The sequence below is a fragment of the Corapipo altera genome, unplaced genomic scaffold, assembly GCF_003945725.1.
Source record: "Corapipo altera isolate COAL_440 unplaced genomic scaffold, ASM394572v1 22b, whole genome shotgun sequence".
Classification (NCBI taxonomy): Eukaryota; Metazoa; Chordata; class Aves; order Passeriformes; family Pipridae; genus Corapipo; species Corapipo altera.
This window is the reverse complement of record NW_020884876.1, coordinates 7851335-7868729: the sequence shown is the minus strand read 5'-3', so window position 1 is coordinate 7868729 and position 17395 is coordinate 7851335. Positions and strand designations below refer to the sequence as shown.

The 17395-nt window shown below is 36.5% G+C and overlaps 1 protein-coding gene across 8 annotated transcripts in view; it reads left to right on the top strand.

Moving 5' to 3' along the window:
- Window positions 1–17395, top strand: part of PRIMPOL (primase and DNA directed polymerase) — an 18068-nt gene extending 673 nt beyond the window's left edge. For 2 of the 8 annotated variants that reach the window (XM_027635918.1, XM_027635922.1), the window contains exons 2-13: window positions 3271–3455; window positions 4499–4590; window positions 5311–5452; window positions 6481–6628; window positions 10781–11074; window positions 12387–12549; window positions 13826–13923; window positions 14289–14375; window positions 14462–14570; window positions 15739–15821; window positions 15901–15947; window positions 16890–17395. In XM_027635918.1, the coding sequence (XP_027491719.1) occupies window positions 3271–3455; window positions 4499–4590; window positions 5311–5452; window positions 6481–6628; window positions 10781–11074; window positions 12387–12549; window positions 13826–13923; window positions 14289–14375; window positions 14462–14570; window positions 15739–15821; window positions 15901–15947; window positions 16890–17192 (1751 nt within the window). In that variant the 3' untranslated portion in view covers window positions 17193–17395. Of the gene's footprint in view, window positions 1–736; window positions 1574–2018; window positions 2090–3267; window positions 3456–4481; window positions 5169–5211; window positions 5453–6480; window positions 6629–10780; window positions 11075–12386; window positions 12550–13825; window positions 13924–14288; window positions 14376–14461; window positions 14571–15738; window positions 15822–15900; window positions 15948–16889 lie in introns of those variants that run through there. The other 6 variants (XM_027635919.1, XM_027635921.1, XM_027635926.1 and 3 more) reach the window with 6 other exon arrangements.

Below are 17395 nucleotides of genomic sequence, written 5' to 3'. Positions count from 1 at the left end.
CAAAGTTCGAGAAGTATTTAGATCATACTCTCAGGCATGTGGTGTCATTCTTGTGTCTGGTCCTGTGCAGGCTTAAGGGTTGGACGTGATGATTCTTAGGGGCCTCTTCGAACACAGTATTCTGTGATTCTGACAGAATGGTGGTTTGTAAAGTCAGTAATCTGTGGGGACGATTACCAAACAAGCGGCCACCTTCCAGACCTTGGCGTGCGAGATCCCCACGGCTGTGCTGGCCTGTACCGCAGCAGAACCTGCCCCTTGGGTGAGGTTATTGCCCACCATGCACAGTCAGAGCCTCAGGCTTATAACACCAACAGACAGGGACACTCTGACTGTCCCTGCCTGCCCTGCTGATCTGCCTTGCACAACAGCTCTCTAAAGCTGAGGGCTGGTTTTGGCTTCACCATCAACTTTCAGGTCAGTTAGTTTCATATTTGTACAGTGACCTTCCGTAGCAGACATCAGAGTAAGATAACATTGGAAACTACATATTCCAGCTTCTCACAACAGATACTAACCTGCTTTTTGAGGTCTTATATACCTGGTCTAAAATACTGAGTTTTGCACAGAAGTCCTCAAATCTTAATTTGAGGAACAGGTTGCCTGGAGAGATTATGGAGTCTCCCTCACTGAAGATATTCAAGAACCGTCTGGATGCAATCCTGTGCTTAAGTGGAGGGGTTGGACCAGATGACCCACTGTAGTCCCTTCCAACCTGACCCATTCTCTGATTCTGTGATTGTACAGGCCACTTCCTCTCTTAGGAGGACAAGATGAAAATTTGGTGCTCCTTGCTGTTGTTGAGGGAAGATGAGTAGTGTTTGTTGGTATGCCTCAGGTCAGCTCAACATAAGGATAACTCAGCTAATTTTCACTAACATTAAGAAATTTGACAATAGAGGCATCATTATTTATTATATTCTTCTAAGGCTGGAATCAGTAGCTGGGAGAAAATCTCACGGATTTATTTGTGTCAAGGACCATGAATTCTGCCATAGAGCTATGTTGCATGATACAAACTGGCCAGGAAACAACTGTAATTACGTTATTTTGAGTAGCAATTGATTTGCATGTCTCAGCTTCAGTTCTCAGCAGGTGTGGATTGTGTGTTTTATCATAATCATTACAGATTTTTGAGCATTTTTTTTAAACATTTTTAAGACCATTTCAGAAATCCCTCATGCTACAGGGGAAAGACAAACATAGATGTGTGATTTCATCATATATGTCCCTACATTTTAGTAAAAAAAAAAAAATACAACCACCAAACAAAAAAAGTCTCAAACCAACCCTATAACCTGGTATAAAAATACAGGATGTCAACTGTGCTCAGCAGTAACCAGATGAGTAGTCCTCCATCAAACAGAGAAACTGAAATAGTAAGTTCTTCAAGTCATCTCTCAGGAGACATTTTCCCAGGCTCTCCATCCTGCTCAGTCAATAACACTGAAGTCCAAACATGTTGGGGACAAAATTTCTTTCTGTCAAGTAAAATAAAAATAAGTACTCCCCTTACTTCTGGTGGGACAGAAGAGAGGAAGATGAAGCGTGAATTCCCCAGTGAATTCAGAAGGTTAGTCTGTAACTGTAAATTGTACATGCTCTAAATGGATGTGCTGTGTTATAGTTCATGCAGGAACTGAAGTTACCTTGAAAAGAATGACATATTGGACTGCTGAGAATCTGAGAGTGTTTGGACTGCAAAGAACAGTGATAGGTTTAAGTTTTAAAGTAAGGGTCATCAACCTTCTCCCAGGTTCTGATATCCTCCCAGCTGTGTTTCTCAAAAAATATAGCCTAATATAACTAGGAACTTCAAAATGAGTAGAGAACTACAGAAATTCTCTTTCACTTTCCTTTTTTAATGGTCACCTTGTGGGAAAGTGCTGATGTAGGGAATGTCCTCTGCACCCGTTAATTTACAACCAGAGCCAACAACATGAAAATGAAATGAGGGTTTTGCTAGCACTTCTGAGAAATGCTGATTGCTGTCTGTAATTTAACTTTTCATTCCCCAGGAAGAAACTAATTGCACAAAAAGGGAGTGGAGGAAGTGCATAGATCAGAGGACTGACAAGGTCTATAGAGATAATATTTTTGACCCCTGTTAGAGAAAAAACGTTCTGTTATTAAGACTTGACATAGGCACTAAACTATCAAAACACAGGCAGGCTTAGAGGTACAGTGGGCAGAAATGTAAGTGTCCAGTAACTTTTGCTGTGGAAAACTTAGAGGGGGAATTCAGAGGATCTAAAATTTGGGCTTTGGGGCCTCACAAGAATATTTAAATACTTAAACTCACCTTGTGGATCCAGCTTGTTAAAGGTTTGAATACTTTTGAGTACAGTCAGTTTCATTTTTATCTTTCATTGCATCTGGTAGGCTGTTATGAGAACCAAGTGGTTATACTGGGCAAAACAAAAAGATTCCCCTTCATGTTTGTTCCTTCTTGCCCCTCTGCCTCTGTTTCACCGTTTCTTAGCAATACTCTTCTCTGATTTGCAAGTGTTCAACTTACAGATATTTGTACATATGTGTGTTTGTGCTTTACTACACTACTCTGTAGCATTTGAATTACTTTATGGAACTAGGAGTTTAAAGGTTACAAGATAAGCAAGTGTTACTGTAGGGTGCTATTTCTTGAAAAGAGATAAGGTTGCTGTCTTGAGATTGGGAGAAAGTACATGAGATTTTAAAGCAAGTGAACGTATCACTGATCAGTAGCAAAGGTCAGCAGTGGAGAATGGAGCCCTCATTTTAGATTTCAGTTCTTTTACTTTGAGATATAGAGCTCAGAGCTGGACTCACTGAAATCTTAATTCTTCTGAGGAACTCAAGTGCTGTACTACCCACACAAATTAATGATCTCATTTGTCTCCCCAACCATAAAGCAGAAATAATACTATTTTTTTCACTCATTACTTATATTGTGTGGCTATTTGGCAGAGTTTGTATACTTTTTGAGGAGGAATGTAATACCATTTTGTAGATAGAAAGGAAACTTCCTAGGCTTTCCCTTATTGTGATTTTTCTGTTGTGTTTATTTTTGATAGCATTAATGTGAAGCTCTTGTACTTCCAAAACAGTGTAGATAGATTTAATTAAAATGAATATCACAGCAAGGTTGGGTGTTGATTTGAATATCAGCTACTCCCAGTTAATTGATAAATTACATTCAACAAAACAAGAATCAAAAGCAGTGATGATTAAAATTAAAATTGTCGTGCAAACAGAAATTGAAAGTAATTTGACTATTTGTAATTGCTTTAGGAGAAATGAAGAGAAAATGGGAAGAAAGACTGAAGAAAGTGGAAGAACGAGCATCCTACTATGAAAGAAACCCTCTTCCTACAGTTTATAGACCAAGACTGTCCAAACCCTTTCAGCCATCTTCTGTTTGGAAAATATTTTCTCGACAGGCTGAAGCTTTTAATTATGTAAAAATCTGCAAAGAGGTATATTATGTGTTAGGTGAACTACTCTTTATGTACTTTCAAGGTTGAACATCACTTAAAATCTTGGTTGACAGTGAAGTCTTTATCAGATTGCAAGATCTTTTTTTTTCTTCCCAATCCTGAAACAGCAAATTTAGGTTTTTTGTCTTTGTAGGAGATCATGTTGCACTGGAGGTATCTATAAGAAGAACTAGCTCTAATTCTAACATCCACATATCACACTGATATGTGATGTTAGCATCTAACAGTGAAGTGCTTTTTGGTAACATTGTAGTGCTAGGTTTCTTCCCTCTGAAGATAAGCAAGCTGCCAGGGTTGGCAGGAGAAAGGGAAGGTAGTGAGAACTGAGCAGGAAGAAAGAGAAGGAAGAAAAAGAGAGAAACAGGAGACAGAGACAAAATAAAAACAATACAACTCTCCAGTGGCATCAGAGTAGCGAGTTCAGATGATAAAAAGTGTTGAACCAAATAAATATTATGCAAAAGTATCCTCTGCTTTCAGTTTAATACTTTTCAAATTGATTGCTCTTTTTAAAGAAAGTACTGTGTTTTTCTCCATGCTGTTTTAGGTGTTTAAGTAATCTTGGCAGTCTGTTTTCCAAAATGCACTTTCGCTGGCTTGGCAGTACTTTGTTTGGAGTTTTCTTCTCAGATTTCTATTTTTTAATTTAAGTAACATAATGTCTGAAAAATATTGCCCATCAAGCCATATGCTGCCATCATGCCCATGAGGCCGATCCTTTGAGAACGTTGTTCCTCCTCCCGTTAGATGCACTTGCTGCTGACCAGAAAAAAGAAGACTTTACAGAGAAAGCAGAGGTTATGTTCATGCACTGCAAAGAAATGCTTCAAAGTTTCACCTTTGTAACTTATATCAGAAATCCTACATTAAAACCAGGTGCTACTTAGCTTGAAAAAGGATAAGTGATCTGCTTATAGTTCTCTAGTCTTTACTAGCCTTTGATTAATGTCAAATAGGAAGATTTTAAATGGTTCTATGCATAAAACTAAACCAAAAAACCTTCAATGTTTTTATTTAAAAAGGATGTTCATGTATTTGCTTTGGAAAAGAACACACAGAGTGGACAGAGGTTTTACCTTGTGACAACATATAAAGAGCTTTGGTTTTATTACACGTGAGTATGGGAAAAGGTGCCACTGTATGTCGCTAAAAGATAGTAGTGTACTGGATATCCTGTTACCTAGTAAGAGGTGTGACTGGATAGCCATCCCCAGGAGCTGCCTGCTGCTCTGACTAAGACAGACCTGTAATGAGTTGCCTGAGGTTTCGTCTTGGCCATGGGAAAAATGATGTAGTTCCAAGTATTGACAATTTGATCGTGTACTGAACTTTTTTCCCCATTTGGCTGTTTTACAATAAGACATCTAGTTATGAAGTAAAAGAAATCTGAGTCAATTTTTATATGAGAAGCCTGATTTTTTTTCTCAAATTGAAAATGAGATTATTTTTTAACTTAGTTAGAAAAACTCTGTATAATCTCATTGTTCATGTTTAAGACATATGTGTGATAACTTCATTTTTTTACTGTAGTTTTCATAGTTCCTTAAATGCTCAACAGCCTTTCTGTGTGCATTGTAAGACTTGTGGGGGCATGGGGAGAGGAATATTTTACAAAATTAAATTCTAGGCCAGACAAATAATCTTTGTTGATATTTGATGCTGATGTTAGTTACAAATTTTTTCAAAGCATTATAAGGCTGCTACATTTTTTAATATGGGTGGTTGATTGAAAAATAAAAAAAATATTTAGGACTTGTGGGATTCTTGTTTGCAACTGAAAAGCATGTATAATGTTTATTGTGAGAGATTGTGATTTATTTTTGTTTTTCCTTAGCAAAGGTTACAAAACAAGTCTTATGCATTGCTATGAAGTAATTCCTGAAAAAGATGCTTGCAAACTTTATTTTGATTTGGAGTTCTACAAACCAGCAAATCCTGATGCAGATGGCAAGAGTATGGTTGCAAAGCTAATTGAGGTAAACTGGATCAAAGTTGTGTTGTAGATTAATATGAATTTCTTGTGGATTTATTATGAAATAAAAGGATTTACCACTTTATCTTGATTATGCTATAGTAAACTGAACAAAAATCGTAGACTTAGTGGTTATTTTTAATTAAGTAAAAATACTGTTTTAATTAAAGCAAAGGTTCTCTTCTTTAAGTGAAAGGAAAAAATAAAGAATGATGGCTGTTGGAATGTTTGTATTCACTGTAGGTTTACTACTGATAAGTCCTATGCCACTTCAAAGCTGTAAAACTGAAGGAATGTTTAGGGGTTCTTTAAAGTAGCATCAATAAAAGTTCCATTCAGATATTCCTAAGTTCATTCACTTTGCCAAATGGTTGTATATCAAGGTTTAAATAAATCTCTCCTGATTTTAAGGTTCTTTAGACAACAGTTCATTATAGTTGAGTTAAATGATGATGTGGAGAATATCATGTGACTGCACTTATCGATTTGGTGCCTAAATTTGAATATCTTTGCTAATTATCAATTGTATTTCACTTCATTGCAAATTTGGTTGGAAAATTAAGTCCTCTGCAAGTTCAATATGACAGAGTTGGAAAATACAGCAGGTTTTTAGAAGAATATCTTCTAATAAAATCTCTTAGTAACTGGACATTTATTTGTGAGACTTCTGTGACCTACTTCTGTGCCTGTTACAAATATTGTCATTGTGGGTGTGAACTGCTTTGTGGTGATAAAAACCCTAGATGATAAAGTCACTAAATCAGACTTTGACCTGAAAAACTGAAAGTCTACTCTGGTTATCAGTGGTAGTATAGTCAGTGACTTGCACATTTAAGTAAATATGGTCTATGTCAAATTTGGTTAAAACTTGATATGAGTTAGTTGAATTAACTTAATTGTATGCTTAAAATGAGAAAAAAAGCCCAAAAAGAAACCTCGAGAAAATGTAGAATCTGCATTTTTGTTAGGTTTTATAGATACCACTACTAAAAATGCTAGAGAAAATAACATAATTAATGTTTATGATTTCAGCTTGTCAGCCAAAAATTAAAAGAACTTTATGATGTAAATTGTTCAACTAAAGATGTCTTGAATTTAGATTCCAGTACTGAAGAAAAGTTTAGTCGGCACTTAATCTTTCTACCCCAAAAGACTGTATTTAAGGATAATATTCATGTTGGTAAGTGTGTTCTTTTCTCTTACACCTAGAAATAAAAGATGAGGTTTTGTCTTCGTACAACAGTGCCATCTCACATTTGAATATTTATTTTAATGGAATTATATGTGGAAACAAATATGTAATCCCAGCAGAAATTACTAGCAGTTTCATCAAGCCTCATTTTTTCTCATCTTCTACTTCCTTTTCCCATAATTAGCATGTATCTTTTATTTATGAAAGTATGGACAAGACTGACTTCTACGAAACTGGCAAGTCTATGACTGCTTAATTTGCAGGTTAATGTCAGTCTTAACAATTAAAGCTACTGTTATTTGCTCTAAATACAGTTCATTTGTGCTCAGCATAGGGTCAGGAAGGCAGGACAAAGATGATTTCAAGCCATCTGTGCATAAGCGTGATTAAGAGGAAGCTGAAAGCAATTTTAATTGTTGATATAAGTTGGTATTTCTTGGAGTATGGCTACTCACAACACAAAGAGTTGCCAGTTCAGGATTGTCTTGGCTCCATTTTTAAAGTAAGTAGAATAATACCTCCTCACTTAACAGAAGTATTTTGAATATACTTTTAAAATACTGCCTGTGAAGCACTGAAGTGCTAGTGGTGAACAGTAAGAAAAGTTAATGTTGAAATTCATAATTTCTTTTACTTGTATCTATATTCTCTGTGGTGTGCAGTAAAGCACTCTTATAGACATACTTTGACCAATGAGGGCACAGTAGAATATCAGCTAAATTTTGTCTGAGTGGAACAGGAACTCATGGAAAACAGCTTGCCCAGTGGTGGAATTAAAGTCTGTATCAACCTACAAATGCAGAACTCTGGGTTAATTAACATTGCACTTGCAACCTTGGTTTTGTAATATCTTAATATTTGAGTGTTCATTTTTGTAACCTTTGTTCCTTATTGTGTTTTTTTTTTCAAATAAACAAAAAAGATGAGGGAAAAGAAGCAGAAATGCTATTATATAGAGATTAGTATCTCGGGTTATTAGAAGGGATGAAATTTAGATCTGTGACATTTAGCTCTACTGTTTGTGTTCAGGAAGAACTGTGACAACAGCAGTAGGATTACAAGAAATTATGTGCATTGTTACTGGGTTTCCCCCGGCAGTAGAATAGGAAGAGTTCAGGGTGTTTGGTTCAAAATTTTGATCCCACTCAGTTTCCCACTTTTATTCTGCTGTCTACTTGTCACAATCTGTCTGACTGTCTTCATACCCAGTCCTCTTTCTCACCCTTACCTCTTTTTCTAGCTCTGCACTCTCCTTCATTCCAGTCTTGAGTAAAGTTTATACTGTATTTCTTATTTTTTTAATACCTCCTATATTTTTAAGTAGGTTCTTACTAGGCTCTGTATGACCTAGCAGAATCTTGTAGAGAGCACAGGAAAGATGATCTCTTTGCTTTTAGTACTTAATGACTGCAAAGTGATGCTGTTATTAATGACAAAGTGCTGGACTTCTGTCTAGCCCAGTACAGCATTAGAGAAAATCTTTTTTCCCTTTTGAATTTGTCAAGTTACTTCATGGGGGCAACACATGTACTCCTGGATTGAAGTGTTATCGGGTTGACACGTTTTGTGTTGCTCTGAGGAATCATTTATGGAAGGTCTTGTCAGCATGAACATCTGGAAGAATAGAGCAAACTGTAAGGACAGGATGGATATTGTGAGCCTGCATTTACATACAAGTTTTTTTCCCAAGTATTTTTAGTATAAGCATGTGGTCCATGGCCTAAGCACCACTTCAGGCCAAAATTCAGGTCATAACTCTAACACAAAGAGGACAGAGTATTACCAGAACAGAGGATTTTTTTTTTCCAGCTTTTTTTAACATTAAAAAAACCCAATTTCTCATTCTTAGGAGTAGTGGAATCTGTGTCTCTAAATCTTTTGAGGAGTAGCTCGAGGAAAGCCGAGCAGATTGTCTTGGTTATAAGCAAATGCTGCCTGTACTATTGGCTGCCAAATCTAAGTGTGACACAGAGCAATTATTTCTTACTTGACACCGTGGTAGCAGTTACAAACCCTGAAGACTTAAATGAGAGCACTGCAATTTTTAGTTCAGAAGTATGGCCTTTTAACTTCTCTGCCAGTATAAACACCTAAGTAATACATGGATGATAAATAATATGGTATGACAGCAATTTTAGCCTCTGATCTTGATAGCTAAATTACATTAGTCAGTTCTTTCAGTAGAAGCTTGAATTGTTTATTCTGGCCCATCGGTTTAAATGTTCTGTGTCTCCACTGTGACGTGAATTTGACCTGTTTACAAACTGCCAGATTTAAAAATACATTTCTAGCTTGCGTATTCATATTCCAGCTTTGCCTTTACAAGAAGATATTGAAGTCACAGTAAAAATCAAGTTTTTGTAACTGTAAATGCCAGTGTTAAATTCATGCATGTTACCAATAATATTATACTCGAGACTTTTCATTAGTGCATGTTGGTAACCTGCTTAACAAACTTGTGCTAAGGTGTATTAGCTTTGTACTTTGTGCAAAATACTCTGCTGTAGTAAAGAAGTAAAAATGCAGATAACTACATAGAGTAATTTCCCAAAACCTGTATGAAAAAAAATATTTTTGATGTGATGGAAAGATTTTGTCTAATATTAAACTTGAAGGTATTAATATATTTTTCAAACATGTGCAAGTAATGGCTTTTTTTGTATTCAGCACTGTGGTGGTCTGCCTCATACAAAATCGTTCTTTAACTTGAGTTAGTGGTATTTATGTGGGATAAACTAGAAAACGAAGTATCACATCTTGGATGATATTGTATCATAAGCATTTTATGTCAGTGCATGGGCTTAAAATTAAATATGATTTAAAACTTCTAGTATATAATATTGGGAATTAGTTACTAGCTAGAATTAAAATACAAGGGCTGAGTTCATAGCTTATGTAAGAGAGAGATCATGTAATGTCCACAGGAAAGCTGTGGCGATCAATGAATTCGCATTGATCAACTCAGATGACAGATCCCACATACCAAAAATACATTCAAGGATCAAAAGTATGAAATGTATGCTTTGTTTTCCACATCTGACCAGTTAGAAGACATTGGAAGAGAGAAAACAAAGGCATGTGTGAATGATAAAGAAATAAGTCCCAAAATAATCTTTCACTAACAGAACCCTTGCTATTCTGACACCAGAGCGATTGTTACTCAGTTACAGACACAAAAAAGTGAAGTGGTCAACCAGGACTTCTACAGGTACTCTAACTTTTATCATAATTGAAATAAACTTCAGTTCTGAAATACGTCCATTTTCTCCCTGAACTGAAGATGCAAGTAACTATTTTTATAAAACTAAGAATTTCTCTGTGCGTATTTGGACACACAGGGTTAAAACACTGTCTGTGACTGTGACTCATTTGTGTGCCTCAGTAGCCCTGTAATGAATTATGAGGATAATGATGATATTGATGCTTGATATGCTGAGTCACTCTGTTGATATGTAGCATAGGAGGACTTATATTTCATATTCTTTCATGTTCCCCACTGAAGGTTCATCCAACAACTGCAGAATTCTCCTTGCCAGTATTCCTTTGACTTCATAGTTTTTTTCCCACATCTGTATTTATTCTGTTCTCCGCTTTCTTCCTGGAAGTAATATGGCCATGGTTTTTATTTGTTTGTCTTTGGTTACCATCTAGCAGAGCCTGGAGGTACAATGGATTTGAATTACAATACTGGGAGTTTGAAAAGTCATTACAAAATACTTTTGTAAAAATAATTTGTTGTTTGAGTATCTTTGATCAAACTCTTAGAGCAGTGAGCACACTATGAAACTGCAACTAAACATTTTCAGTCATTCTGGAAATTATATTAGGGAAAGCAGAAAGAGAGGGACAATCACAAGCTTTTCAGAATCCTAAATCTGAGCTTGTTCGTGTCTTTGGGGGTTTTTTTAAGAAGCTTAATACAAATTCTTGCTAAGCATTGGTTTCTCATTATTGGCCAGAACCATTTTGTACAGTGGGCTGACCAAAACGTTTTTTTTAAAAATGCAAGAGGGCTAAAAAGACTCCAAACTCCTACCACTTCCATCTTGGCTATTTTAAAAAATGTTTGCACAGAAACTCTTTCTTTCTTGACTCGTGAATGACGTTATCTGCTTTTGGCCTTTTTTGTTTGTTTTTAAGGTAACTTTGTGAGAACCATTTTGCAGCCTGCCATAAGATTAATGGAGAGTAAGGCTGCTGCTGCTGTGATTCCAGAAGAAGAAGCAGGACGTGTTTTCCAGTCTTCTGCAGAAGCAGTTGGATTAGATGGTTCTCTTACAAACCTCACAGCTGTCGAAGATGCTTCCAAAGGCTGGCCAGCCATTGCTCACAAAACAAAGGATATGGAAATGTCACACCAGGGAGAAAATCTGGATTTTTCTTTTCTAATAGTAAATGATACAAAAGGCAACAAGCAACTTTTTGTGGATCTAGGTAAATATAAGTGCTTTTAAACTTCTTTGGGATGCAACAAAGTTAAGAAATTAGATGTTTCTTAATTTTCTATTACAGACAGTAAGAACAGTGGTGTTCTTACTGTTGTCCCTATGGTCAGAATTTAAATGAAATACAATACATGCTGAAACTGTGATCATAAGTGATATCCTTTAAAAGAACCTTAGATTCTTGGTCCATGGAACTTCTTATATTACTACATTTAATTATTTTTTTCTGAAATTTGAAGAAATTCTTGCCACACAAGACTCTAATAATTTTTTTTCATCTAATACTTAGTGCTCCCATTTGAATTAAAAGAGAATAGCATATATTGCATTTTTTTGTTATTTCAGTTGAATTAGAAGCTGCTTAATTATGGAATAAGTCTTACAGGCGTGGCCTTATGAATTGTTCTATGTGTATGAATTGAGCCTTCATTCCCCTGTTTGGAATGGCAGCTGTTAGGTTTGTGATGGAATAATAGAAATTTTGGGTTGGGCACTTCATGGCCCAGCTGGGCTTAGCCTGTTCAAGGTATTAAAATGTTACTAATCTCCAGGAGCACAACACCCATAGTCAAACTAAAGTTTGAAAGTTCCACCCTTCTTCATTCCTGTATCTTTTTCTGCTTTTTGCCTTGTCTCAGTGAAATGAAAATAGCTCAGCACGCTTTTGCACAGCAATGTGTTATGTACTTCAAGACTTTACTGTCTTTTTTTTAAGAACCCCCATTCCTTCAGATTCTTCTCATGGAATTCAGGATCACTTTCATTGCAGGCCTCCTCAATATGTCTGATCTATTGAAATGTAATCCCAGAGTGGGCCCTACAGTAGGCTTCTCCATTACTAATTCAGAAGGATTACTTTCACATACTGTTCAAAATTCCTTCAAGCATATTCATACATGGAAATTAAATAAAACCATATTTTTTGACTGTGTCACCTTCTAAGAATTTGATGATAAATGTGCAGCTTTTTGTCCTCAGTTGTATTTCACAAAATTAATGTGAAATCACGGGTTTCTTATATTGAAGTGAAACTTTTAGCAATTATAATGTCAGAATCATTAAGATGCTGTGTAGGGGTGTTGAGTGTTTGTCTTAATTCTTCTATGACATAAAAATGTACATGAGTTATGATCTTGCTTTGTTGCATTTCAGCTATGGGGTGTGAGCTGAAGTCAGTAATAGTATTTGTCCATTCATTAGACTCTTAGCTGGGTCTAAGGAAAATTGTTTAATTTACAAGTGCTAAGTACCCTAAATCCTAGCCAGCGTTGTTATGTTACAAAATATTTGTTTTCCTGTAGGAGTTTATACAAAGAACAGAAACTTCCGGATGTATAAATCATCAAAAGCAGGAAAAAATGTGATTCTGAAGATAGCAGAGGATAATAAGTTTATCCCTAGCTGTGAAAAGGATGTTTCCTTGGAAGAAGCATATTTTCTTTCCTCTTTAATCTGCAACATTAGGTAATTATTTAATTCCAGTGGAATTTACAATATTTTTAAATAGTATTTTAATGATAATTCTCTCGCAGCAGTTGCAAAAAGCTACTTCGAGTGAGCAGTTATTCCATTAACATTGTTACAGTGTAATTTTGGAGTTCCTAGTAGAATTTCTTGTTTTTGAAGAAAAAATGAGAACAAAACTCTTGAGAGTCTTGTTTTTTTGTTCGGTTTTTTTTGAACCTACCTTCAAGTGTTTGAAGGACACAGAACATGTGGTACCAGCTCCTGAGCTGTGCCTCATTTCTCTGTACGCTCTCCAAATGCCAAAACTTAACCATTATTAAGTTTGGTCAGATTCTGTATCTGAAAACAAAAATTACAGATTTCCAGCCAGGTAAATATGAAGAGTCTGAATATTTTCCAAAGTAGGATAAGAAATATCCTGTACGTGTTTACTTGCATACCAGATTCCCCATTTGGTACAAATACCTCCTTACGTTGGGTACTCGTATGTACAATAACCAAGTTCTGTGTAGCTAATCTAAACTTCTGATATATCATACACTGTGTAGCTAATCTAAACTTCTGATATATCATTCACTTTACTAAGAAGATCCTAATCATTGCTGCAGCAGAAAGAGGGTTAAAATGGTATAATATTTTTATTCAAAACATGGGTTTGTTCTGACTTCAGGTTTTATATCCTGAAATATTCATTATCCTGAACTGATGCCAGCAACCCCATAGCATAAATCATGTAGTGTATTCAGATCATAGGCATCAGCTGAGTCTGTCATAAATAGGGCTGAGAAGTTCTGCTGTGTTGAATTTAGATTTCTTTGATCATCTGGCTTCAGCTAGCAACATGGCAAAAAAAAAGTAGTTCATCTTAGAGAGACAAAAAAAAATTGAAACCTTTCAAAGGGTATATTTATATGCTGTAGGAGTGTGGACCAGCAGTCGTTAAATGGCTGGGTCCTGGGACTTCCACCAGGAACCAAATGTTGCTGCTGAGGAGGAGGAACCCCTGCCCTTGGTGCCAGTCAGGGAAACTGCCAGAGTGAGAAGAGAAAGTGCTCCAGGGATAGGGAATGGTGCACACTGAATCATGGGCTGGTTGAGGTTGGCAGGGACCTCTGGAGGTCTCCTGGCCACTCCCTTGTTCCAGCTGGGCTCCCTGGAGCCAGTGGCCCAGGGCTTTGTCATGTTATGTTATGCCATACTGTGGTAACTTATGTGCTACTGTGTTATGCTGTAAGAATCACACATTTTCCTTTGTATTCTTTTCTTTCTTCAGAGTGAGTGATGACACAAAAGTTCTGTCATCTGGCTTTTCAGAGGAGGAGAGAAAAATGTCTGCTTTTTTAAACGGTAAAACAACCAGAAGCAGCCAAGGTACCTCACGCCTTATCTCCTGTATAGAAAAAAAAGTTCTCTTTAATTAGATGTACTGAGACTTGTACACCTGATAACCTCTAGGAGGGCTCTTCTTCAGCTACCCTTCTGCAGGAGGCAGAGTACATCTGTACTGAAGGATGCTCTGCAGCCCCTGAATGCCATTTACCTTCTCCTCTTGAGGGTGGGAGTAGCAGTTTAAAGATCCTCAAGAAAGTAACAGTGGATTTATCCCTGGTTTCACATCTGAGAGTGCAATGTGATTCACGTGCATGTTCTGTCTATATAATGTGTAATGTGTGATAATTACATGTTACCATGGCAAAGCCACTAACAGTATGTATATGTGGCCTTTGTTTTAACAGATTCCATGGAAGGCTATCAGGGTTCACCATATCCAGAAATTGATAATTTTGTTCATTCTTTGGTTAATAAAGATGGGCTACAAGGAGGTAAAGAGACCACTTGATTATTCACAAATGAGTGTTCTGCATCACTAGTTTTAAATAATTTAAAGAATTATTTTTTTTTCCCTCAGGGATACGGCAGTGGAATTACTTCTCTCTCAAAGAAATACTTGTATATGATATTTCTGGTTACCGCTGGTGTGAAAATATTGGAAGAGCTCACAAAAGTAACAACATAATGTGTGTTTTTTATTCAGTTTTAAACAGCTTTTTATTATTCTCCTGCTTAACTGTTATTCTCTAAAAATGCTGAAAAATCTCTTATGGACAGAATTAGCACCTATTACAATTTCTGTTGTCTTCCTCTGTGAGGATACAGTGCTTCAATTAAAAAACAACCCATCAAACCCAAAAAACCCAGACAAAACCAAACTTTCCCCCCCAAGTTTACTTTGTGATAACTGGGCTTGTATTTCTAACAGTTCTACAAAGTAGGTATTCATGGTATTTAAAATATGTGCCTAAAGATGCTAGCATAAAAGTCAGAGCATGTTAAAGCTATTAAGCAGTACTATGCATTTATACTTTACAGCTAGGAAGCTGAAAAATCACAAAAAGAAAGCAGACCACTTTTAAATTAATTTACAGTGCACCTTAAATGACGTTATTATGTTATTAAAATGACAAAGTCATTTTAATAATTGAGAATTACCATTTTAGAAGTGTAATTCCTGCTGCCGCTTTAGTCAAGATGAGTTTTGCCAGTGACTCTGAAAGGAGCTGGACTTTGTATAGTTTTAGCAAAATAAGTGATGGAAAATCAGGTTTTTTAGATTACATTAGAATTCCAGTATATCATTAGTAGAAATATTTTAACTTAAAAATAACTCTATAACATATTAAGTCACTGAAACATAAGGAATAGGGTTTTGAGGAACAAGGATGCTCAAAAAAACCTACAGCCACTACACTAGATGGTGTTTCCCAAGCATGTTGCTTGAAGTTTGGTGTTTGTAAAGCACAGCTGAAAAAGCTGGGTGGTCTAATCAGTTGACAGGAAATAGTGATTTTATGTGACTTTTATAATGAAATTATCTGTAACAGCAGCAGCAACAAAATCTTACCTTACAGTTAAATCCCATATGCTAACCTTACTTTAATAACTGTCTTCCAAGCTTAATGTAATGAAGTTAACTAAATTTCACTTCCAGATGTTAGTCTTAAAAACTTATTTCTTTTAACTTATGAAGCTAGAAGTTTATCAGAAATTGTACAAAAGATGTAATAAGTATGTCAGAGTATGAAAGCAATGTCCACAGTTGTTCATTTAGTGTCAGAGTTTCCTACTGTATGAATTAATTTCATTTATTTACTGTTACTGAAAAAAACTAAATAATTTCATTCTTAGGATTCTGGTAGATCTGAAGAACGAAGTCTGGTATCAAAAGTGTCATGATCCTGTCTGCAGAGAACAAAACTTCAAATCACAAAGTATGTAGTCTGTGATCTCAAAGCAATTATACTTAATACTTTTTTGAATGTTAATTTTAATGCCTTATATTTGATTTAGGTTTTCCATTACCACCTGGGATATGTCTCCCGTCTCTTTTCAAAGAGGTATGTTTTTTTCCTATCGATATGCTAAGGTTCTTGTGAGCCATGTTGTCTCTGGAAATCACTGAACATGCCCACTGACACAGTCTGTTGAGCTCCACACATTAGTTACAGTGGTACAGAAGAGGTTCTGGTAGCACCATATACTCATTTTTAAGTTACTGGAATCACCTAACTTCACTTGGGACTAAAGACTTCCTTCTGTTTTGATCTGAACAGCAGTTCCCAGTGCATAAGCCACAGGGACACTGCAGGCTTAAGTAGAATGGAAAAACTGCCCGAGTTTGATTTCATGCTGGGCAAGCCAAAATGGAGCTGCTCCTGGAACACTTGAGTCAGTCAGAGTCAAATGCAGGTCAGTGACCCTCATATTTGAAGTTCATTTATCTCCATTTTAGTGTATCAACAGGGTTACCTTTCCCCTAAACAGGTAGAATATTTAAGCCAACCTAATACTGCACCTAGATTCTAAGGCCTGAACATACTAGTTTTTTCACTGCTTAGGCAACGGCATTTTTGCAACTTTTATATTTAACTTGACAGCTTTAAAGGTGATACTGCAGCATGGCACACTAAGCTCTACTTAAGCAGAGCATCAATAGCTATTAGTACTATTTCATAGAAAGTGCAATTTAAGTGCACTTTCAGATCCTGACAGTATCTTTAAACGGACCTTAAAATTAGTTTTAACCTTGTATTACTTTAAGAAGCTGTATACAACAGACTGCTTGTAGGTTGCTAGAAAAACAGCAGATTTCTACTCCTATTGAAATAGACTTCCAGAGGTTAACGTGGTTATAAATTAACATGCTGGAAAATCTGTCTTGTTGGCCAGCTTTCTGTAGTATCCATTATGTGTGACAGTACAAGTTTCAAACTTGCAGAGCAGTTAAAGGTATGAAGACCATTTTCATATGGAGTAAGTAGTACTCTTGTTTCTCAAAGGAAGAAGAGTATACACCAATGGATGAAAGGGGGAACACAGAAGAAAAGGTGAAACCACATTTTAATGCATCAGACTTGTCAGAAAGCTCAGGATCTCTGGCAAACAGCTTGTCTCAAGACTTGTTGTCAGACAGTGAGTGGGAAAATGCAAGCGACGATGCCTGTTTCCTGGAAGCTGCAGAAGATGTGGAACTCGCTGAAGCTGCAAATGATAGTCTGAATTATGCCATGGAAGAAATCCCAGATGAAGCTCTTTTGGAAGCTTTAAGGAAAGAAGACTCTTGCAATAAAGAAGGCAGCTAACCACTGGCTTGGCCAGCACACAGACTGCCAGCAATGACACCTGGGTGCTGTGTGCCTCTGGAAAGATACTGCCATGTAGTTCAAAAGCACTATTCCAGAGGTGTAGGACAAAGAGCAGATTAGCTGGATGATCTTGAACAGGCAGGAGGAGATCATGGAAGATTACACCGAGTCTGAAGAGTGCTGGACTGAAACACTCATCA